Source organism: Aptenodytes patagonicus, chromosome 18 (genome assembly GCF_965638725.1).
Source record: "Aptenodytes patagonicus chromosome 18, bAptPat1.pri.cur, whole genome shotgun sequence".
Classification (NCBI taxonomy): domain Eukaryota; kingdom Metazoa; phylum Chordata; class Aves; order Sphenisciformes; family Spheniscidae; genus Aptenodytes; species Aptenodytes patagonicus.
The window spans coordinates 3571157-3595856 of NC_134966.1; the positions used below are offsets into that span (position 1 = coordinate 3571157).

Sequence of the window (24700 nt, forward strand, 5' to 3'; positions counted from 1 at the left end):
ACTCTCACACTTGCACACAACCTATGGCTGACTGTGTTCCAGCTCCTCCTCTCACAGCAACTGCACAAGACTACTATAGCAGAATTATATATATATGCTACACAGAATTGCACAGATTTTCCAAAGTAAAATAAAACATGATTATTTTTTGTAAATACTTTCAATAGATTACTCCACATTTGCATGTGCAAGAGCACAAAATGTGGCTTGGGAGTCTTCCAGAAGGAGGAGATGAAAAATGGGAATTTCTTTTCAAGGGTGTTCATTCTTTTTTATAATGTTCCCAACACCAAACTAGTCTTTAATTACTCTACAAAGATCTTAGTTCCTAAAGAAAACCACCTCCTTTATAGCGTAATGCCTGTCATTATCTAGCTGCCAAAATTTTCTATCAATTTCCATAGAGTCAGTGGTACTGGGAAACTAAGCATGTGGCTTTATAGCTAAGTTTCCATTCCAGCTGATTCCATGATTTTACTCTAAGCTTTGTCAGATCTAACATACACACGCACACATATATACATATATAATATATATAAAATCGAGTTTTACTTTAGTTAGAAAAATCTATTTGGCCAATTGAGAGATAGCTAATGTCCCTGTAATAATTCTGAAAGCTTGCACTGCAATATTTGCAACATCGGGCAATTCCATTGTGACAGTTGTCTCATACAGATCACTCAGATAGGACCATGTTATTTTCTGTGTGTGCCTTGCCTCCACTACACTCTCTGCCTCCACCAGGGCTCCAGCTCAGAGATCTACCTCCAAAGCAAAGTCGCTGAGCCCTTGGGGTCTGTCAGTGTGTATTGTCAGTGCCGTGTGTTTCATTTTTGGCTCCTACAAAAGTGATGGCATTGTAAATGCAAACCCCTTTCTTACCCATCCAGCATGAGACTGGGAACCAGCACCTGGCTGTAAGAAATGTTTGATACCCAGGCTCTTTATTCACTGACATTCCTTATCTACATTATCTCATTCCTGCAAAGCCTTATTCTTTAGTCAAAATTTAGTCCATATTCTTTTGACTAATCCTGCTGAATACTGCGTAAGAAGACTCTGGATACATCTCCCTCTTCTCCGTAGCTAGAACAGCTTCTTTCAGATGCATTTTTTTTCAGCATCAAGAGGTACTATGAGAAACTGAAAGGTCATGGTGACAAATCCCAGCCAGGGCTAGCTACAGCTCCAGCGGCATTGAGGTAGGAGCAAACCTGGAGATAACAAATGGACTGCATCACCATTATCAGCCTGTTGGCTTGCACACCACCAAAAGTCACCAGCAACCGCTACGCTATATAGCCCTGAAAAGTAAGGGAGGCCAAGAGCTTGCTACTGATGGTGTTACTTCTCTGATTCAGCTGTTTTAACTATGATAAAGAAGAGTGGCAACAGGGTCCAGCTCTATGGAAAAGGTTCACAGACCCTCTGAGGCTGCTGGATGGACACAGGGAATTACCCAGAGAAAGCAGTTCAAAAGGGACATTGCAACCTACCATCGGAGCAGTCATTACCCATGTAACCATCCTCACAGACACACCGTCCGTCGATGCAGCGGCCCACGTTGTTGCAGTTGTTGGGGCAGGACCGTTCACGGCAGTCCTCCCCCGTGAAACCCTCGTGGCACACACAACGCCCATCAATGCAGCGCCCGTGCTGGTGGCAGTCATTGGGGCAGGACAGCTCGCCGCAGTCCTCCCCTGTGAAGCCATTGTCACACTCACAGCGCCCCTCCACACAGCGCCCACGGTTGTTGCAATCATTGGGGCACCGCAGCTCCCCACAGTCCTCCCCTGTGTACCCCTCGTTACACACACACTGCCCATTGACACAGAGTCCATGGTTGTTGCAATCGTTGGGGCACCGCAGCTCACCACAGTCGTCCCCGATGAATCCCTCGTGGCACACACACTGCCCATTGACACAGCGCCCGCGGTTGTTGCAGTCACTGGGGCACCGCAGCTCCCCACAGTCCTCTCCAATGAATCCTTCGTGGCACACGCACTGCCCGTTGATGCAGCGCCCGCGGTTGTGACAGTCATTGGGGCACCGCAGCTCCCCACAGTCCTCGCCCAGGTACCCCTCATGGCAGATGCAGCGCCCGCCCACACAGCGCCCGCGGTTGTGGCAGTCCTTCGGGCACCTCTTCTCACTGCAGTCATCCCCCACGAAGCCCTCGTAGCAGACGCACAGCCCGTTCTCGCAGCGCCCATTGCCATTACAGTTGTTAGGGCAGGTCAGCTCCCCACAGTCCTCCCCAGTGAAGCCCTCCTCGCAGAAGCAGGTCCCATTGACGCAGCGCCCACGGTCGAAGCAGTCATTGGGGCAGATGAGCTCGCTGCAGTCCTCGCCAGTGTAGCCCTCATTGCAGACACACTCATTGTCCACACAGCGCCCACGGTTGTGGCAGTTGTTGGGGCAGAGGGGCTCGCTGCAGTCCTCACCGGTGAAGCCCTCGTGGCACACGCACTGCCCGTTCATGCACCTCCCATGCACACTGCACCCCTGGGTGCAGAGCTCTTCACTGCAGTCGGTGCCTGTGTACCCCTCAAAGCACATGCAAACCCCATCCACGCACTTGCCTTGGTCATTACAGTCAAACGGGCAGGTGGCCTGGCTGCAGTCCTCGCCAGTGAAGCCTTCATTGCAGACGCATTTGCCCTGGATGCAGAGGCCCCGGTTGAAGCAGTTGCGTGGGCAGTCCGGTTCAGAGCAGTTGGGGCCTTTCCAGCCAGGCTCGCAAATGCAGCCGCAGATCTCGATGCTGTAGTTGCCATGTCCACTGCAATAGGGTGTTGTGTCCAGGCGACCTGTACCAACGATCCGGAAAACCCATTACTGCCCTTGGCTCTGGGACGCGTTAAGCCAGTGTGGCACACACGACCTAAAAGGGGTCTGGTTTTCCCAGCTCCCTGCAGGACATCATAATTACCAGAATCACCAAAGCTTTTGAATGAGAATTCCTCCTTCTTTCTCTAGTGAGATTTAGTTGACCAGGAATGCTTTAATTTGCACTAATGCCAGGGAAGAGCCCCTGCCAACTACTTGGTAAATGAGCATGCTGGATTCCTCTGCCCTTCTCAAAATCCCTCTTCCACTGTCTGAGCAGCTTTCCTGACTGCTTCATTAGGGCATGCACCATGAAGCATTATTCACCAGTTCACTCCAGAACATAAAATGCCAGGCAGCATCCTGTATCATCAACTGTGAGACCGGCTCTGTGCTCGGAGGGACAGATTAATACTGATAAGACCTGTGTTTTCTCTCTTGGATGACCAATCTCTTACCTCAGTTTAAAAAACAGCTGGAAGGATACCTTTTTTCCCACTTCTCTAACTATTTGTGCTTGTCTATTGCCTTATGTCTTGCTGCACTTTTATTGGTCTCTATTAAAGAAAACTTGGAAATGAAAACAGTTACATTGGCAGCTTACTCAAGGGGACAAAACGTGGAGCCAAGAGCTTGGACTGCATGAGTTTTAATCTTAACTCTGACACAGATTGTCACCATGCCCAAGTGCTGTACATGCTCAATGCCACAGCTACAAAGCGGCCCAGGCAGACTTCTGACCCACTGATTCATAAAACTGCAAAACTGTGAATGAGTGTATCTTGCAAGCTGGCATTCCCAGTTTTGATTACATTTCAAATTTAACAGGTTGACTTTTGTTCATTCTTGAATCAGATTTGAGTATCTACTCTAAACAAGATCTACAGCCAGCACAAGAATTTCCCCAAGAGCAGCTCCCCAGTCTGCCTTACCTTCTACTGCCTGGGAATTAGGACAGCATCCAGCCCCGCTGGCACACTGCTCCCGTAGGGAGGATACCAGCCCCTCCAGCTCCTCTAGTCTGCTCAGCAGATCCTTAATGTCTGGGGCAGCTGCACAGCCACAAGCCCGGCGGGGTATGTTAATACGGTGCGTGAAGACAATCTGGTTCTCCTCGTTCACCGTGTGCTCCTCGTAATTCTTGATGGGCTCAATTTCCGCCTTCAGGTCTGCATCACCGCTTGCTGTATCCAGGTCCACAGAGCAAAGGGAGCCAACAGGTAACTTAATGTTGTAGACATGGTTAAAAACCACAGGCTGATTATCCTCTGGCAAGGTCACATTTAGCCCAGTCTCACGCTTCTGCCGGATAATTCGCTTGATGAGTCCACCATTGACTTGCTGGTACAGCAAAGCTAAGATCGCACAGACCAAAACCTGGGTGGGGAGTCCCATTGTGGCGTTCAGTTCCTTTTCAAAGCTGATGGAGTCTTATATATGTTTGGCCTTTGTAGTCTGGAGCAGAAATTGGAAAGCCAGTTCAAACCAAGTTGGATATCCTTTCCTTTCCTGGCACACTTGTCCCCTAAAAGAAGAAGGAGCAGTGTAAGGGATGAACTGCAGTTACACCACCCAACGAAAGGCCTATGACACTGAACGCATGCTGGCATCCTTAAAGAACATGGCTGGGGTGCTACTCAATGTGTGATCTCACTGCACCCAAGCTGCTGAGCTTGTTCTTATATATAATAACAGTGCATTACCTTGTTTTCCAGGATCTCAGTGTGCTGGTGAACAAAATGTCACAAGGCATGAATCTTGAAGGAAGCTACTATCATTTCCAATTTAGAGCAAGTATAATGGAGTACAGAGGGTTTAATTGCCTCAAGCAGAAGACTAGGGCAAAGAAGCCTGCGGAGACTCATCTCAACTGAAAACACTACTTTCAGACAGAGATAGGTGAAATAAACATCTGTTCTGTTATGATTCAACTAATGTTAAAAGTCTGGATTTCCTTCATTCATTAGTCCACTGCTTGAAGGCGACTGAAGGCTGGATCACGTAAGAAACTTGAGACATTGTCAAAAGGCATACCATTAACACAACTAAGCTCATTGCAGCCCTTTTCCATATGCTTTAAATTATTCCAATTGCTTGGGAATCTGAACTCCAGGCCTTGTAGTCCAATAGTAAGTTTCACCATACCGATGATTTGTCTACAGCATGAAGATAAACGGAGCGCTCTGGAGAACACTGCAGGTTGAAGGTTCTGGTGTCAGTACTTGTATCATAGCTAGCAATACTTTAGCATAGAAGTAGTGAGACACAACAGAAGATGAGACTCCAACAAGGGAGACACATTGTAAGAAACAGCAATAGAAATACACGTGCGCACACACAGACAAAAAAGGGAGAGGAAGAGAAGGAAAAGAAATCCTTTGACCATCTAAGTCCTTCAAGAAAGAGAGAAAGCTTTACATCAATACAGGTGTAAAAAAGTCTTTTTAGCAACCAGTACACCTTTTCACTAGGCAACATTTCCCACTGTCTGATCTTTCATCAGCTATAATACAAGAGCTCGCTTATGGTTACAAGCACCTGGCTGGGCTGTACTAGCTCTTCCTGAAACTCATTCTTTTCATTTACTTTCAATATTTCCTCTTCCTCCTCAGTCTGTAGTGGTTCCTTTCAAACGATATGAGCCAGGGGAGCTGAAAGACATCTATTGACTTCCATGTGGAATCAACCCTTCGCATGTAGAGTGAGAACCAGAAGTAGCTAATGGACTGACTAAACAAGTGCACCTAATAAATGTCATCTTAGCATTTGTTTTCCTTTCTACTCCCAGAAAAGCTTGGTTAAACGGTTAGGTCAGTGACTGTGCTTTCACTAGTTGTAAGCTAGTGAAATGCCAGTAATGGAAGAAACAGCAATTTATTCTCTAAACACCACAGTTTTGATGATGATTCATTTGTCAGATGGGAGACTAGCTTCTTCCACCCTTCTGCTTCCTCCGAAATGTAGAGATCATTTTTTCCCATGCTATCCCAGCTACTTTTGTGAAAGAATGACAATAATACATCAGACACTTGACTGAAGTTAGTTTTTTTGTAGACAACATTGAGCTCACAAAGAGTGAACTTCACTGCTTTTTATTGGGGAATAAATCAGAAGTAAACAAGCAGCAGTGGAGGCTTTTTTCTTGTCATGGAAAAGCATTCAGCTTTAAGCCATTTCTAACACTTAACCCATTTGTTCAAATATGTCTGCAACCCCTGTCTGCACCAGAAGAGATCACAAGGTAGCTAATAAAGAATAACAGAGGCAGACATGGTCCAGGTCTCATTTGTGACTCAGGCCAACTCCTAAGTTGGGTTGCCAGTTCATGAAACATGTTCAGGACAGTATTTGAAGTGGGATTTTACTCTCAAGCACTCCCACTTGGGGTTTGCAAATTGCTTTCCCTGCAATGAAATTCCGTGTGCTATATACTTTTTGCCCTGAGACAAGGTCATATGGCTAAAATTGGTGCCTAATCCTCAAGTAGTTATTTAAGGGATGGGCTGCTTGACAGATGCATCACCAATGGAAAATGGAACAAACTGGAAGTAGCTCCGCATCTAATTCTCACTGAATTTTAGTGAAAGTCGAGCATCAATTTCCTTATGGCTTCTGTAAATCCCAGTCTACAAGAAAATGGGCCTTGCCCAAACCAAGGAAATTGATTGTAGTTTTTCTGCCGACTGACGTGAGTTTACATATCATTTTATGACGGTACAAACTGTAATTTTTTTAATATGCCTGGAAAATGAAAAACCTGCTTCTGACAAGAGCCACTGTTACTATTACCTTCACTATTGATGAAAGCCATGTGAACACCATTACTTTTACTGGATACTCACTGCATTAGAGTCAGCCAAACCTCTCAGCCTACAGATTATACTGGAAGACTTAATATATCTTGGCTGACATCCTTTTGAAGTTTATGAAGAAGCATTGTGGTGGTCTAGAAGAAACATCCTCAGTGTCTGATCTGTGACCTCTGTGTTTTGACACCTAGTGTGATGTCTGAGCTAGTTCAGATCAGGTGTTTCTCGTCTGATCTGCCAAGGACCCAGCATGATTAGCTGAGCTCCACTCCTAGATCTGAGATCTACAAAACAAGACACCTTCATACAATTATTTATACATTAGCCATATTTTTGGCTGGAAGAACAAAGATTACATCCTTCTCTCCAACTCCCATTCCTCAAACATATCTAAACAACAGCTCAGACCACAATGGACCACCCAGGAGCAGGCCATTCTAGAGAAATGGAAGCCACAGCAACTGTCAGGCTCTGTTGTTCCTTTATTTTTCCCCATCTTCTTCCCTTCAGAATGGTTCATGTAGATTGCACTTTGAACCTGCTTCTTGGAGACATACTGTCTATATTTTCTTTGCAGACATTAGCTGCTGGATTATTTACGGGCACCTGAAAGTCTTGGAGCAAGAGTTTGCAAAAGAAGATGACCCTTCTCATCATGAGTTTAGCCCTGCTGCAATGCATATTAAGGGAGCTGGGTGATGTTTGCAGCATATGTCTCAGATATGTTGAGAGGCTTGTATGACCAAGAATGTGTCCATTTTTTACAAGCAGTTTGTGTAATATGGAATATTACTCGTCCTAATGAACTATGCTCCTCATGTCTTCCTGTTGTCCAGACTACAACACAACTGCTTCAAAAATCTTGGCAATGATTATGTGGCTGGTCTGCAAAATACTCTGCTTGTCGTGCAGAACAATAAAATCTAGAGCTCACGTTCTCCCAGTCTGATCACTGGCATCTTCCCACAGCCATCACCCTCATTGGGCAAGAGTTATCTTTCACTTCTCTCCTGTTCCCTTAGGTACAACCACAATATAAATAATAACAAGAGGTGCTGTGGCCTCTCACACATGTCTTAAATGTTCTTGATTGGGAGTGACTTCCTGCAGGACTGAATTTTGCAGTCATGTCACTTAATGAGTTGCGTACTGGCATCAGATAAAAAATAGATCCAAGAGTGTATCTATCTCTCGCAGTCATCTGAGGCTTGCTGTGCACATCTTTGCTTCCAAGAACACTTAGGTAGCCTACCCAGCTGAGTACAGCTTGTGCAGGTACAGGCCGAGCGATGAAACCTTGGATCACTAACACTGGATGCACCAGCTATCATCGTAAGAGTACTTTTTTTTTTTTTTTTTAAATTGTGCAAGATCTTTAGAGCACATAAACTTCACGAGCGATATATCTGAAATTGTTGGTCTAGGTGCCCAGGACAGAGATGTCAGTCTCTCTCTGATAATGTGCTCTCCATATCAATGCGACACGGGAAGAGGGCGTTTGGCCATGGCTCAGCCACCGGGGCAGTAGAGGTGTTGTAAGTTTGGAATCTGTGCAAGGAGAGTTGGGTTCAAGTTCAAGTCAGAAGAGTATGAAGATAATATACATTTTTTCATCCCAGCCACAGGCTAAACTTGCTGTCTCCTCTCTACTCCTTGGTCTTGGCTAGCTCAGAGGATGTTACTATTCACTTTAGAGTTTCTTTAGCCTATTAAAAAAAATAGAGACTATGAATTGAGAAGCTAATCATGGCATCTATGCAGTACCAGCTGATACAGAAAGAGATTCAAGAAAAAAAATTTTCCTTCTCTTGTATAAACACTAACTGTAGAAGTTAGATGTTATCCAAAGAGGAAAAAAAAGACCATTCCTAGAAAAACACTCCTTAAAAATCTGATGCTAGTAATACTCTTAATAATATGTGGTGGAAGTAAGATGGACTGTCCATAGCACAAAGGAAAGAAATAATTTTCATTTCCACTGCAGCCCTTTCATCTGAGGATCTGAAAGCACATCATAGTCTGGCTGTCAAAAGCTGAAACAATGTTAGGGTTATTTTTTGTTTAGACATTCTCCCCTCCCGACATCAGAACTTTTTCAGGACCTTTCCATTTAATTAGAAATGTGTTTCTTAATAGGAAATTTTCAATCAGTCTTGAAAAAACCCCAGGAATCCTGACTCCTGGGGAATACTAAGCAAAGGTAATGTATGAATATTTTCCTTCCCCGAAGACATATTTGCTAGAAACCAGCAGGTGTGAGAAACTAAATTAATGTTTGCATAGTTTAAAGTCCTAGTGTACCACTCTAGTCTCTCTTGCAAATTCAGGAGTGGCAGAGTTGTGAGATGATTTGTGGGTATGTGGAGCGATAAATATGCAAATGAGAACCCTGTGCGATTTTAATCAAAACAGATTACAGCAATGAAGAAATGGAGGTGTTAAAAAGTATCTCAGCTGTCCTTCTTAAAGGAGGCAGAAGGCTGATTAGATTTGCTCAGACACCCTCTACATGTCATGACTTGGAAATTAGACTTAAAGAAGGCAGGAAAAAAAAGAGAGAAAAGGAAACAATTCCTCTCTAAACAGATACTTCCAACGTTACAGCAAGAGGGGATCAAATCTTATCAGCATATATTGGACTCAAGCATATCTTGTTAAAATCTGCATAAAAGTAGCAATGGGCTGGATTCTGACAGAGAGCAAGGCTTAGTTGGAGAAGAGCCATAGCCCTCTACAGAAAACATAAAACTGTGCATTTTGAGGTTTGCTAATTGCTAACCCCAAAATAGTTTTCTGTGATCTGTTAATTGAAGAAACTTCATGTTTCAGGAATTTCCACCAAGGCGTGATCGGGCCATCTGTTCCCTCAAGACTGGGGTATCCAGCAGTGCACGTGTGTAGGCATCATGAGATCATGTTGCTCTTCTCTTTATCTATTGCCATACAGACAAAAGAGCCACATTAGGAATTTGATCTGACCTGGAATACTCCCTCTTTGCTCCCTTGTGCATTTTCTACAAGGAATACAAGCAGTGCTATTACAGAGGATTAATAAATTGAAACTGTCTGCCAGAGTGCATTTTTACAAGGCAAGGCTTCAAAAGATGCAAACTTTTAAAGAAAAAGTGCTAATGTAGCTTTGCCAAGAGCATGTGACTCTTGAGGCTCCAGGCATCTTCTCAAACACAGATGGATTAAGTCTGAAATAAATTGAAATGTTCTCAAAGAAAAAGACTGTGAGAGGGGCTGAAAGTTTTGACATGGCAGGCCAAAACACGAACGGTTCTGACTTCACCATCTTTCACTGCTGTTTTCCATACATTCATAACTACAGAAAATAATTTTCTTTCCATTCCCGATTCCAACAGGGCAAAGGAATCAGCAGGGATACTCAGTGTAGGTCAAACTACAGTCAATCACAGTGGAGAGCAGAAATTCTTAACAGTCCTAAACCATCAATACTGAATCTTTCCAGCAGAAATTATCAAAGCCAAATTGCTGCCTTTTTTTATTTTCTTCTTTATTTACATTGTCTTCATTCTAAGGGGAAGAATTTCAAGGAGGCCAAATCTAGAGTAATTCAGAAAATCCATTGGCTTACAGAGAAGGTGTGTGCAAAGAAATGCTGCAATTGTTTCAACAGCAACTAGACACCACAGATATGAATAGGTCCTTAGAATGTGAGGCTCCAAAGGGAAATACTCCTAATTTGGAAATTTCCTTCAAAGTCTTAAATTGACTGCATGAAGAGAGGAAAAGAGGATCATAACTATCAAAGAAAAAAGAAAGAAGCCGATTCCCTCATTCTCAAAAGTTCTAACAGATAAAATGCAGTGTGATAAGCTGTAATCCATCCAGTTTCCAAGTTGCACTGTGAAGACTTACCTCTAATCTGTATTCAGACAACTTCACTTCTACCTCCGTGGCCAGTTCATGAATAAAAAACATCCTGCATATACTCTACAGTTTTCTATATAAGAAATCCCACATCTGGGAAACCCACAAACAACTATGGACCCGGACTCAGTGACACACACACACGCCCCTTTATAAATAGCAAAATGCAAAAGCGCTGATTTGAAAGCCTTTGCCCCCCCACCCTGCTCCAGATTTGCAGACTGAACCTATTCCTGGAAGTTAAAAGGAAAGAAAAGCATTAACCAAAAAGATCTTGCTGTCTGTGGATGTCCAACAACAGTGAAAAAGAGGGAGAAAGCACCCTCTGCAACAACTGCATGGAGAAAGAGACAGAGAGGAAACAACTGGGAAGGAAGTTTTAAAACATGTTTGTTTAACTAGAGAAGCATGAAGTCTAAAGATACAAGGTGGTATAGGTACTAAAATCCACTTTCTGTTACAGAAGTGATTCAGTGATGTCCGTAGCCCCAGAACAAGGGCCCCATGGCATCCATATGTGCTATAAGTGTGGCAGAAAGCCTTTTCTCCAAAAGATTTTGTAATTATAGTGGACAAACAAAGCGTCATTCCTCCTTTTCAAATATGGAAAACTGAGACACAGAGAGGCCAGCACTGAGACAGCCGAGCTCCTACAAACCTCCGCATTTAGGCCTAAGTATTTTACCCACTGCAAGACTGATGAAGTTGATCCAGCTTTGCTGAGTCCCATCGCAGTAGTTCAAACACAAGCACCTCCCAGAAGGCATTTATAGCGCCTTACAGCACTGGACCCTAATACCATACTTTCCTTTTCATGAGTCTGCCTTTATGACTTAAATCCTTTTTATTTAAGGGCAAACTAGCAGTTTGTGTTTGATGTGGGTAAGCATCCACAACACGGAGCTCTGGATACACCCTGAAGCCACCTGTGTTTCATCTGGTGCTGGCACCGCACACTTAAGAGCAGTCCTCTTCGTGGGACTGAGAACACTTACAAATATGGGCACACTGAATGCAGAGATGGGAATGGATTTTCACAGTTAATTCATGGTAGATTTCTTAGCTCTCATAGATTAGTTTTCATGTGCAGAATGCATCCATCATACATCCTGAGGGCCTTGCCCATGCCACTGGAATTACTAATAAAAACAAAACAAATTTTAGATTACCATAAATGAACCCTACAGTAGATCCTGGTGATCACTAGGATTGCGATCAGATTTATACCTCAGACTGTTTCAAAGAAGAGCAATTAAAACAAATGCACAGGTATTTTTTGCCCCATCCATCCCTGAGGTCCTGCATTAAACATCACCCAGCTAAGTGTGAACTCTTCACTCCAGTTAATTTTTCATGTTTGGCTTCGGCTCTTAGATGACATTTCTACTTTGGGGAAGCTGTATAGTTTCTGGTTCACAGATCCTACTGTACATCATCTTTAAATAAAACCATTTGGATTCATTTTAGCCTCCGCCCATTCTACCTTGGCTGAAAAGCAGCATATAGACAGGGCTTTGCCAAGGCTGTTTTGGAAGGAATTTTAATTAATTGCTTTATGTACAATTTAGAACTTAGTAAAGGCTCATATTTCAAAGCCATCAGCATGACAGTGCCACAAAAGGGGAAGGAAAAATAACCCACTGAAGCCAACATCCATAAAAATGTGAAAGAGCAATGGTAAATTCTGAATGATAAGCATAAAAGGAGCCCCATGAGAGACTCAACCTTCTGTTGTACAGTGACTATTTTGAGTTAAATTAGCATGATTATTCCATTATAAACTACTTTGTTTCAAAAGTTTTGTATTCTTAGCCATAGAAAATCTCTCTAGGTCTATCCTTGTTCAGGATCTCAGAGAGAGAACAGACCTTTCCAAACTAAACAATGAGTTTGGCTGTTTTTCAAAGCAGAGCAAAAGTTCAGAGATCAGAGGTGGTCTTCTTCCAGTATCAGTAACACCTTTGATCAATAAAGTATTAAATATAATGAGCAAATCTCATGAATAAAATGAAAAATTAAGTCAGCTGGCAGAGATACAGCTGGGAGAAAAAGACTGCTGAAAACATGCAATAATTAAACAGAAGTGAAAAACAGATTATGTGATGAGGTGCCTACAATAACAGGATATTGAACTCAACAACCAAGAAGTGCCTCCCAGTTTCATAGTCCTAAAGACTTTTTTGATTTATGTTTCTTAGGAATTACCTGGCTGATGATGAGAAAAGCAAAGAAATTCTGCCTGAACATACCGCTGCTATTATTGCTATTCCATCAAGAGCAAAGGAGCAAGAACTCAGAGGAGAGCCAGGTGTGTGGAAGTGGCACTGCGCTGGGACTTGTGAGATCTGAGGTCATTCCTGATTTCTGGCATGCGTCTAGCCAAGTCAATTATCATCCTGATTTCTAATAAGTCTATTGCAGATTTGCACCCTAAACAAAGTGCAAATAAATAAACTAAATTACTTAATTATTTTTATGTTTCCAATTGTTCCTCTAGAGAGATTCTTCAGTTTACCCTCTATGAAAAGACTTTGCCTGCTCTCAATTTTTCTGCCTAAGTTCTATGATCTTCATGCCAGAGGTTGTCTCTTAATGCATTTATATACTACCTCTATTAGAGGAAGCCCCAAGTGTGTTAAACAATAGTAGCCAAGTGGCTACAGTTCTCAATAAAGTTTAACCACAGCCACCTTCTAAATAGGCCACAGATAGACAGTAGACAAGATTGATGGTGAAAAGGGCAAATGAAATGCCTTTGGAAATTATACAATCTGGCTAGAGCAGAGCTGCTCTGAAACAACTACCGTGTTGTTTAGGGCTGCTGGGTATAAGATACTCTTGTTAAGGCCGTGCCTACGCAATTATTTATAGAATAAACTCAGCGCTTCCTTTGGAGGCATTCCAGAGGCCAGCCACCGTTGAAGGAAATTAAATAACAAACCTGCATTGAACATTATTAAAAGAAGATTAGTCTTACAGAAATGCCTTGTGTTACTATAAGGAGATTTCCATTTCAAGTGCGTTGGGGTGGTGGGCAGCAACAGACCCTGCCACAGTTCGCACAGCCAGCGGTGCAGGGCAGCCAACAACGTGGCAGAACCTGCACACCTTCTGCTCTGCGTACTGCCCTTGCACAACTCCTGCAGGATGCGTGAGGGGCCACTACCCCTGAACGTTGCCTCCTGCAGATAACTTCAAAGTTGTACGTTAGGGCTGTCATGCTAAAAGCAGCCTGCTGTCCCTTAAAGAAATGTAAAGGCACAGCATGCATTGTAACGTGATGCTCTCATAACGGCTTGAACCCTCACTTAATTAAAACGATCATGAACATCAACTGGAAAACCTCAAGAACAAGGTTTTGCAACGTCTGTTGTCCCACCAACAGGTATCACAAGTGTTATGCAGAATTCACATTTACAGGATCAGACCCTAAGGAAATGGCATCTGCTGAATCCTAGAATATCCGGGTTTCTCTTGGCTCGTGTCAGAGTCTTATGGCTATTTAAACACAGTTGTTTATATGAGAAGCATCCAACATGACATTAGGTAATAGTTATATATAGCCAGCCAGACTCAGGGAGAGACCCATACTAAACACAGGAATCAAAAGCTCTTAATAACTCATTTTTGGTACCACCAGAATTAATAAAATTATCTGAGTTCAAAATGAATTAAGATAATTGCTGAGTGACTTAGATGCGTAATGCAGAATTAATCAGACCATGCTCATAACTTGGTGTTTAATCTCTCATGTAATATACTGTTAAATGTGCATAATTAGAAACAAATAAATGATACATCTCAGTCTGAGTTGCAGATGTGTTGCCTTCCAGCATGCTCATGGGCTCCTGACTATGGATAATGTGGCTTATATCAAATATGCCTCCAGCTTGTGGCTTGGCAGGATCTTGCCTTTTTAGTTAATCTTACTTCAACAACTGCAGAAGCCTTTCCTGCCTTTTCTTGGAGACCCGAAGGTCTCTGCTGCTATACCTTGTCCAGTAAAAGCATGCCAGGGTGGGAGGCTGCACTGCTCTCCGTGTCCTCCTCTTCATTCACAGGGGCGAGACAAGCAATGTCTTCACACCCAAACTGAGATTTCAAAGCACCTGGCTAGAAATCCACATACTTCCTGAGAAGCACCTATAAAAAGGATATCCTAAGGATATCGATGCTGCCCGGTATTAGGTGCTAGATACCCTGAGAGCATCGAGGCAATACAATGCTGTCACTTCTTATATATTAGGGAGGGATGCGTGCTACCTTCTGGCAAAGGATTAGTTTTGGGAGCGCTGTGTGTGACCCCACAAGCGTTCTCAGAGTCAGCTCCTGGCTGCCAAGGCTCTGACCACCCAACAAAACCAAGACAGACAATGGGAGCTGTGAGCGAAAACCAGACTTGCTCCACGACTGCAAACTTGTGCCAGAGCTCACCGGTTCCAGGAGGGCAATGGCCCAAAGGCACAGTCCAGCCAGCAGCTTTTGAGTGCACGGCAGGCTATCTGTGACCAGGAAAATCTGCCTCTTGTGCTGAATTTCCATACGCGTTTAATCCCAGTGACTGAGGAAGACACTGGCAAAGCATATGCCCTGCCGAATGGAGGCGAATAAAGCACTTCGCTGCAAACGGAGCCTAACATTTATTTTGGGTGTGCGATGGAGTCTGAATTCATGTGATAGAGTAATCCTGTCGATGAGGTCATGTGTTCCTCTGAAGGGGCTTCTTTGTACCCCGGGTTAGTTAGCAACGCTTTTTCTGTTATCAAGCATCTGATTAAACTCACAAAAGAAGGGTCTTTAAAAAACAGTCCCAGGCAGAATTGGGAAGTGAATAAATAAATTGTTTTTTTTTTTCTTTTCATTTTATCCAACAGGAAAAAGAGAGAGGAATAAGATGGGAAAGGGGCACAAGAAGGGGGTTCATTGTTCTCAGATGACAGAACAAAGGTCTTAATCGATTTTCAAATTTTCTACAGAGCCCAACCCTGTGGCAGATACTAGTTATACACACCCATGTGGCAAATTTCACCTTGAAAGATCACAGTGCACTATCCAAATAGCACAAGCCTCCCAGAAGCTATCCTATGCCTCTCAGTGCTGGAGTGACACAGCACCTACCTTCTGCAGTAGAGAAATCCTTTACCAAAACACTGGGCTTTTGTTCCATTATGGGGGAGGTAAACTAAAATGTGCCCCCAATTTTTATTTGACTTGAAGAAAGACTTAGCCCTTTGGATGAGGATATTTTTTGTCCTGTAGTTCAGACAACTTTTGTAATGCTTTGTAGCACCCCTTCCCATGTGGCAGGAACACAAGCTCAGCTCTGACAGCAGGGAAAGAGTGAGTTATAACTAAATTATTACTAATTTCTCTTGGAGGACACATGCCCAAGGTCCACTTAGCTTGTGAAGTCTAAGAGCAAAGCTCGAGTTGTTTTGCACTGATGTATCTGTAAGCACTCAAAGATGCTTATAAACTGTAAGGTATCTGCTGTTAAATACATGTACTTCTTAGAATTATATTATTTCAGATTAGTTATTTGGCGGCATCAGTGATCCCCTATATTAGAAAAAAAATTAACTGGGTTCCTCTCATTCTGGATAATTTCATTCAGTATTTCCCTGTCCTCTCCCTTGGACGTCTGAGCAACCAAACAGGTGTATAAAGGTTGGCTCTATAAAAAGAGCACTATAAAAGAACTGTGACCAAGTGATGATAAAGTAACAGGTACAACTGGTTGAAAATTTCTTCACAACACATATTTTGCCATTGAAAGATGCCATTTTTTATTTGATTGTGAAAACTCAGCAAGAAGAAAACTAAAATGTAGTCAGCAGCATTTCAGGAGTTGCCTTTCTCAAGAAGAAATTCCATCCTATTCTGAAACCACTTTCTGAGGAAATTTTCTTTGAAACCAGTAACTTTTCTGCTATGGTTTGCTTTGAAAAAAATGGTCTTTTTGAAAGAATAACCACCTCAATCATTTCTTGAGCCTCCTTTTTCTACTGAAGCACAGAGCAGCCTGGACTTCAATTACTAAGTGAAAAGCATTATGAAAGTAAAACTACAGTGCCCATGGTCTCCCTCATCCCAGGACAGGAGGAGAAAGAGAATTAATCGTACATTCATCAACACCTCTAAAAATGCAGAGATGTGCCCATGGGGAAGTAAGACATGTCAGTGTATTTTAAAACACCATTAGACACCAAACTGACATTTTCAGGTAGCAAAGTACTTCAAAAATAGCAGCCCAAGAGCTAAAGAGCTTTTTATTGGTGGCGGACTCATTGTCCAATTACCTTCCTGTTCCTTACCATCTTTGAGGACACTGATTCTTCTGTTTGCAAGGCAAGTTCTGCTTATTATACAAAAAAAGTATCATAACTACAGACAAATAACACCCCCCCGCACCCCCAGCATGTTTGGCTGGAAATCATCTTGGCTCAAGATGTGAAACACAGCTTGCAAGACTGGGAAAAGAGAAGAAAGAAGAGCTGGGGAGGGGGAGCAGATACTAAGATTTCTCAGTTTTCTAATTTGATTGTGCTGTTCTGGTGTATTAGCCAACTCCACTTTCTCTTTTCCTACAAAGCGTGTTAGACCAGCTGGTGAATTTGACCTGTGGCACTCCAGTGATTCACAGCAGCTAAAAATATGTCCTGTATTACTTTTTTAAAAATACAGTTTTTGTTTGAGGCAAAATAAGGATAAGGTCATGTAAAAAGGATGCCACTGAATAAGTTCAAGGGAATAATGCAAACCGCAGTGGGTTGACTGAAGTAATGTCTCACATGGTTTATGTTGCTGCTTCTTTCTGCCTTCGAGGTGCAAAGCCCAGGAAATTAAAATGCTGCACCTATAAAATGCACAGGTTTTTTTTTACAAATTAGGTTTATACCCTTTATTATGTGAAGAGGTGAAACTCTGAATGCTGAGCTGAAAAAGCCAAACAAATGTTCATTTGGAGTAGGCTTTTTTATATATATATTTCAGCTGACATTTACAACAGTGGCTTGTATGTTGGTGTGATTTGGGTCCTGCTACTCAGGCAGCATAAGAAAAGGAACAAGTATCTTCCAGATTTGTCCTGCAGGGACATGTGGAAGATGATGGCAGGCAAGGGAGCACGTAGCTCACTTCTGCTCTACCACAGAGCCTTGGTTTGTGGTGCTGTGAGGATGGATCTTTCTGGACAGTAGAGACTCTCCTTTATGAAAACTGGGAATACAAACTGCCAGATGGACTTACAAGGGAGTCTACTGCTGACTGATGGGAAAATCAAAATGGAAATAAAGTTTGAGATGAACAGATACATAGGGCAGCCAAAGAATATGTTCATCTGGGAGTTAGAGTTCAATGGAACGGTGAGGCATAGACTGTTACCTTATAGTATCATTGCAAAATGAGAAATGAACAGGTCTCCCACTGAAGGGATTCCCCAGGCCCAGAAAAACTACATCTCAACAGTAGTTGAGACAAAAGCTTCCCAACCAAGGGTCTGCCATCTCGGAGTCTTCTGAATCGTAATGAGAGAAATGAAGCTAAATAGAGCTGGCTTGTTAGGGCTGGATGCATGGAGTTCCCATGGAACCATGTGCTCTAGGCAGAGACTCCAGAAATTGCTCACAACCTTTGGATTAATAGTGTGGTCTCATGGTTAGAACTGAGGACTGAAACTCAGGCGTCCTGCACTGAAATTATTTTGTAAATCATCTGGTGTGTCTCAGTTTATCCACTGGTAAAACCTCACAGGGGGAATGTATGTCTCGGTGAATTAAGTATTCCAAGGACCTCACAGAAAAGGTACTGTCAAATCCTCATTTCCATAATTAAACATCTTCCTGAAGAGTGCTATAAAATTACCAGAAAATACATAAGTAAAAAGCAAAGAACTGGAGTGTTATCCGCTGCAATGTAAGGGAGAAAAAGAATCACAGATAGGGAAATGTCTTTTGCACTGAAGAAGAAAGTCTGATGTTACACAGAGATGTGTAACAAACATGACCGCTTGAAATTCTAGAGTAACAATAGAAAATTGAAGACTTATTCTGAAGCCAAAACATAGAGTGTGCCAAGCCAATTGCCAGAATAAGAAGATGAATCCATGGAAGTAAATGATAAGGTTAACAAAACCCACAGAGAAACACACCAGAAAATTTGAGAAAAATCTGCAACTGAAACAAAATACATGGGCCCAGCTAATTATCTTATATCTACAGAATGCCCTTTCATCTCTAACAGTCTCCAGACGTTTTATGAAATCAGAGGAATCATTCATACACACATGTACACACAATCTTTGTCCATGATGAGCTATATCCACCGTTGTGCAGCAACGTCTTCTGCTGTTACACAACTGAAGTGATTCATGCTGCCAGACAGGAAGTAAAGAACGCTACATCCAGCTCAAACCACAGAAGGATTTTTATACAAGCCACAAGAAACAAGCTAGTTGTTTTATGGGGCAGATTATTCAAACGTGTTACATATAAACTAAAAAAGAGAAACAGAATTAGAAGAGGTAACTATGGCAGAACTAGCACCAACCCCATCTGGTCTAGCTCCCAGTGACTGAAATGAGGCACAAGTTAACAGGGAATTCAGTCTGTCCTTGGAGCTTGGATTTTTGTTAAGAGCTCGGACACTTACTGGAAATGGGAACTCAGAAAAGAGAAACAAAACAAGCAGGTCAGTGGGGTGCTTTTGAGCTGCATTCAGACTCATGGCAGGGTGCACAGCAATCAGCCAAGTAGAGCAATTTGCTACAAACTCGAGAGAAAAAAAAAAAAGACAGGACTATGCATCTACTAAATACTTTTTTTCTCCCATCTGCAAAGCAATCTCTGTTCTTACTGTAGCTTTCAGAGCTGGAAGAAAAAAGCCTAGACAAAAACTGTGGATCAGAAACAGCAGGACACATCAGTGATGTGAACAGCAACAAAGGCAGTGAATTCAGAAAAACTGTCGCTGTTCTAAAAACAGAAGCAGAACTATAGAAATAGGTCATCTCAGAAGCACTCCATGGAAAGCAGAAGGGATGTGTTCACACCTTCCTTTTGCTTAGTTACCCATTGAAACCCCCGTTTGCATTTACAGCACAGAAGTGAGTTTTACCTGTTAGTCTCTGAAGACATATGTGGAGCTTTGGATTGTTAAATGTGGAATTGAATCAGGTCCATAGGAGAGCTGCCACAGACACTGAAGCCTAGATTAGTGCCTTTTACAATATTAAAAACCCCTTTAACAGCAAAAGCAACTTTTGCGCATAATCTCACAGCAGAAATCACTCTTGCCTCCTACGTATGTACTGTACCTTTTAATAAAGCCTTTCCTAATAGCAAAAGCATTCGCTTGCTCTCTTGGCTTTTTCCTCCTCATAGCAAAGACGCAGAGCTGGAAAAGATCTATGGTTTTCTAAACTTGTCTTTGGAAAGTTTTTTTGCCAAGTTACACTTTGTCAGAAGCTCATTATTTTCTGGGTAGACACTAGAGACTTCACTTTGAATTATTTTGAGGCTTTTGCTGATGCAGTTTCAAATGAGGAGGTTTGTGTGCTTTTTAGCATGAATCACGGCAACTTATGTTCATTCCACATATAAAGCTCTGCTTCATTTCCAGACCCTTCTTCACAGTGTTTCTTCCAAAACCACCTATAGGTTTTCCACAGCCCATTTCACAAAGTTCTAGATGGTTTTGTGATGAGATAGGAAGAGCAGAAATTCAGGACTTCTGAATTTTCTTCCCACTCCTTTCACGCTGAGCAAGAGTTTCTAAGAACAAAGCAGCAGGCAATTCTGGGGATAGGAGCCCAGACAGTCTCATTTGTCCCTAAAATTCACAACTGAGGCATCAAACATCAGCTTTTCTAAAGATAATGAGAGGTAGGAAATGAATCATCAATACTCTTGATAAATATAGTATGAATAGGTGAATAAATAGGTGATCTGCTATAAAAAATAGATGCCAAATTAATAAGCTTACCAAAAATATTGCTGAAAACTATGCAATAGAAAATAGGATCTTTGCATGCACTGACATACTAAACAAATACTCACATAGTATACAAGTGAATAGGCTAAGCACACTGAGACAACATTGCTTTGTACAGCATCTCTGATGAAGCTGTTTTTTTAAAATTCTCCTGGAGGTCAGAAGGAAGAGATTAGCCAAAATTCTACTCCATACACCCAGCATCACACTTTTCCATATTTAAAGTGATTTTAGCTGAAGGAATGTCACATACAGAGGCAAGTGATGTGGAATTCTTCTGTTTTAATGACTTTTCTGTTTTAATGACTTTGCTGTAACCAAGAGCACAAATAATTTACACGTGCATTGGCCTGGAATAACAAAAACTCTTTAAGAAGTATGAATTGCTACAGATTATATTGGTCAGCAGGCAGCAGAACACTTTCAGAATTCATTGTGGTTATTTGCATGCAGTTTGTAATTTTACTTTGATTTAACCATATACTTATTCAAGCAATGAAAATTACATCTTTAAAAATGTCTCAGAACTCAGTCATAAATGCCTGTACTATTTTGGCGATCAGAAATATTATTACTTGCCTCCTGTCATTAGCAGACACTGGTCATCTTCTTAAAAGAAGCTGGGAAAACATACAGATAACCCTTCCCCAGACAATTCTTTGCTTTTAAAACAACTACTAGTTTACTTGGGCGGCTTTTCCTCCCTGCCAGAGCTCCTCTGTCCTTGGTACTAGCATCTGAAATGTGCAGGAATGCGCACTTTTTTTTTAACTCACGAGACCACAGAAGGAGTTCCTTGAAATCTGACTTCCAGGAATAGCCCTCAGGCTAGATATCTGCTTGGCCTAGTTCTGTCAGATGTGGTAGCATCAAGAATTTGCATCTTTGGCAGCCTAGGGTAGGGTAGCAAACTCTTAGTAGAACAAAATATATAATGAAGAGTGAAGATGGAGTGAAATCAACCACGGCTTGGCAAGACAAAATAAAATATAAATTAGATTCACAAAATATGAAACAAATTGAGTGCAAGGCATTTGGAAAAGGGCAGGAGACTGTTTCTAAAAAATCCAGTCTGAGGATGTTTCTCAGTGCTCTGATGTAAAGCAGAAGCACTTATGCGATGTAATGGAAAATACAGCCATATACACAGCCCTGAGCAAGTGATTAGTCGCAATGGTGACTGAACTCGGGAAAAAAATCTGCGCTGCTGTTTCAAATGTCAACAAATTGGGCACTGTTACACTAATGGGAGACTTGAGAGACCTCCACCAACCACGCTCTGACCTCGTTCTCTTAACCCACAGTGACTTGAGACCTGTCTCTGCTAAAGTCTTAGCTGACAGCAATTTGAGCTGTGGAATAAAAGAAGGGATGTGGAGCTCAATTATCCAGCAACAGATCTCCAGTGAAATCAATGCAATTGTGTCACATGAGAATTTGGCTGGCAGCCTCTGAAGTCTGCATAGGAGAAAACCATCCCCTCGGAAATGCAAGCTGAAGTGAAGTGGACAAGGAATAATGCAGACAATGAAGTGCCACTGTATGCATGACAAATGCTCAGTGGATTCTAATTTCCTCCCTGTCAGACTGGTTTTATCCCCACGTTACTCCATGAGCAGTACTCCTGACCTATATGAGCACAAACCAAATCAGATCAGGCCAAGGCATTTTCTGCAAAAAGAAATTTCTCTACTGTATAACTAAGACAATGTCAAGCAGGTATACTATATACTATTCAACACCCCATACCAAAGTGAAATAATAATTGCTCATGTTAGCAGAAAAAGCTCTCTCCCCAGGTGAAACCGCTGAAGTCAGACACCGTAGGCTCAATTTTTATTTACAGTAAGGCCCCCGTTTTGTCAGTGTAGTAGGTCATATTAATAGGATATTAGGATATAGGATTATAGGATATACAGGGCATATTTCTATTTATAGGAATTATACTTTTCTTACGTCAAGTGTGTGTTTTATGTATATACAGAGAAACAAACGCAATTTAAGGGTTCCTGCACATGTTCTGAGCAACATAAATAGTACAAAAGAGAGTCAGGCCACAACCTGGAAAGCAGTGTATTGATTCAGGATCAGCTCCCTTTTCTTATAGATGAGACTTCGCCCATTTGAACAGTGCCAGTGGGACCATTAGTCATGTGGAAATGTAATCACACCCAAATCTAGAGGGATCCCAACCAAAGCAAAGCAAATGAACTCTATGTCCAAAATGACCTTCCTCAGCACTGACATGGCATTACAATACCAGAAGCACGGGGCTTCTGAGAATGCAGATGGGGCAGTGACACTGAGTTCCCAGAGATGCAAGAGCCTAGGCACCATGTCCAGTGATGGGGAGAGCGTGGACAGGCACACATGGCTGCCTGGTAGTAAACCGTATTTCCTTGCTTCTGCCAGCGACCCTGTCAAATCCCAGGGTACTACTACTAAGGCAAATAAACGGTATATAAAATAACAGCCTGAGAATGACAAATAAAGTACAAATAATGTCTTATGCATTTGAGAATGGAGCTTTCTCTAGGTTGTGCATTCTTTCCATCAAACTTGGAACTGTGGCGCTTGTAGTGCTGGATCACTGTGATTGACTTGCTAACCTGTAAAGTGTATAAGTCTACATCATAATTAACACTTGGCAGTGGAAATATAAATTCCCTGGCTTGTAGATGGTATATCCTCCTATAAACTCTTCAGTTGGCCACCAAACTGGAAAAATAGATAGGACATTCATAAGGAGTGCTCACCATGGGAAATGCCAGCATTTTCTCCTGGAAACTATTTATATTGCCAAAATACTTCAATAAGAAAAATGATCTGAGACCTTTCCCTGAATATGCATCCTGTTCTCATTTGACTTGTAGTCTACAGTGTGCAGCATTCATTCTGAGTCAGACTTGAATTACTGTAGTACAAGCAATGCAGAAGGGAAGTACAAGCCACAAGTAAAGGAAAAATATGCATTACACTGTGTCTCACTAAGAGGAACGGATTGCCTACACATCACAGGCTACCTTTATATCTTTCTTGGCATAGACCTTTGTCACACAGCACAGAGAAACTATTTAGGAGGATTCAGCATATCCAAAAGAAGCTGGCTTTCCAAAAGAACCAGTAAAAACAAAGAACCAGTGCAAAGTAGACACTGAGCTCCTTTTGAAAGCCTAACAAACTGACTTCTGACAAAAATGAGATCATGCCAGGCCAAGAAGGAAGATAACCACTAAGGTCTTGTACTGAAGTGTATAACACATACTGAAAGTGAACCTTTCCTGTCTGAATAAAGGCTTTTCATCAAACCAAAGAGGCAGAACACCACAGTCACAAGCGTTCAGCTCACCGTTGGCTCTCTTACCTGCTAACCCTGCATCCCGTCTTTGAGACAAGCCCAAAACTGTTTGAGAAAATCTGTCTGTTTCCAGTTCTTTTAATTTCTTGGGAATGAAAAGCAAACTCCTTTCTTGGAAATAAATCTTTTTCTTAATCCCTTTCCAGCAGGAGTTCCTTAATGGTGGAAATAACTATTTAGCTAGTTCTGATGGGCACAGAGGGAAACGATCTCACAGTTTAATTTTCATGTATACTCAGAAGAAGATATTCACATCCCCTTTTAGCTTTGTGCTGCCAGAATGGTGTAAAAGAGCATAAATTTAAAGAAGAATCAAGAGTTTAGATTAATACTATGGTTAATATCCTAATCCCATAAGAAAATTAGCATTTGTAATTTTAGGTTTATGAGCTTATGATGTTCTGGTGCATCTTGGGGTAAGGCCCAGACAAATGCTGAAGTACTTAGTTGAAGCAAAATCATTGCAGTGGAAATTCCCCAGGCACCCAATTTCAGACTCCTTTGAGTATCTTGGCCAATATCTATACCCATATAGTCAATGCTACAGCCTGGCATGGGGAAGAGGCAGACAACTACAATAGACCTTTGTAGTGCCTGTGATTCAAGCAATTGTTTTTAAAATCTGTATTAAAGATTTCTGTTCTACCACCCTGTACTTTCGACTCAATTACTAAAAAGAATATGTTTTCTAGGCATGAAACAATATCATTTTTGTCAAGAGTTTGGAAACCGAGCACTTATATGAATTGAAGAAAGCTTCCTTTCTCTTCCCTGTGCAGTTCTGGTTATGGGGAAAGAGCTTTCTGTGTGAGTAATC

The 24700-nt window shown here is 42.0% G+C and overlaps 1 protein-coding gene across 4 annotated transcripts in view; it reads right to left on the reverse strand.

The window, feature by feature from the left end:
• Positions 1-24700, reverse strand: part of TNC (tenascin C) — a 72988-nt gene that overhangs the window by 43301 nt on the left and 4987 nt on the right. For all 4 annotated transcript variants that reach the window (XM_076355355.1, XM_076355354.1, XM_076355353.1 and 1 more), the window contains exons 2-3: positions 3762-4354; positions 1497-2810 (exon numbers count right to left, since the gene is read on the reverse strand). In XM_076355355.1, the coding sequence (XP_076211470.1) occupies positions 1497-2810; positions 3762-4224 (1777 nt within the window). In that variant the 5' untranslated portion in view covers positions 4225-4354. The remainder of the gene's footprint in view (positions 1-1496; positions 2811-3761; positions 4355-24700) is intronic.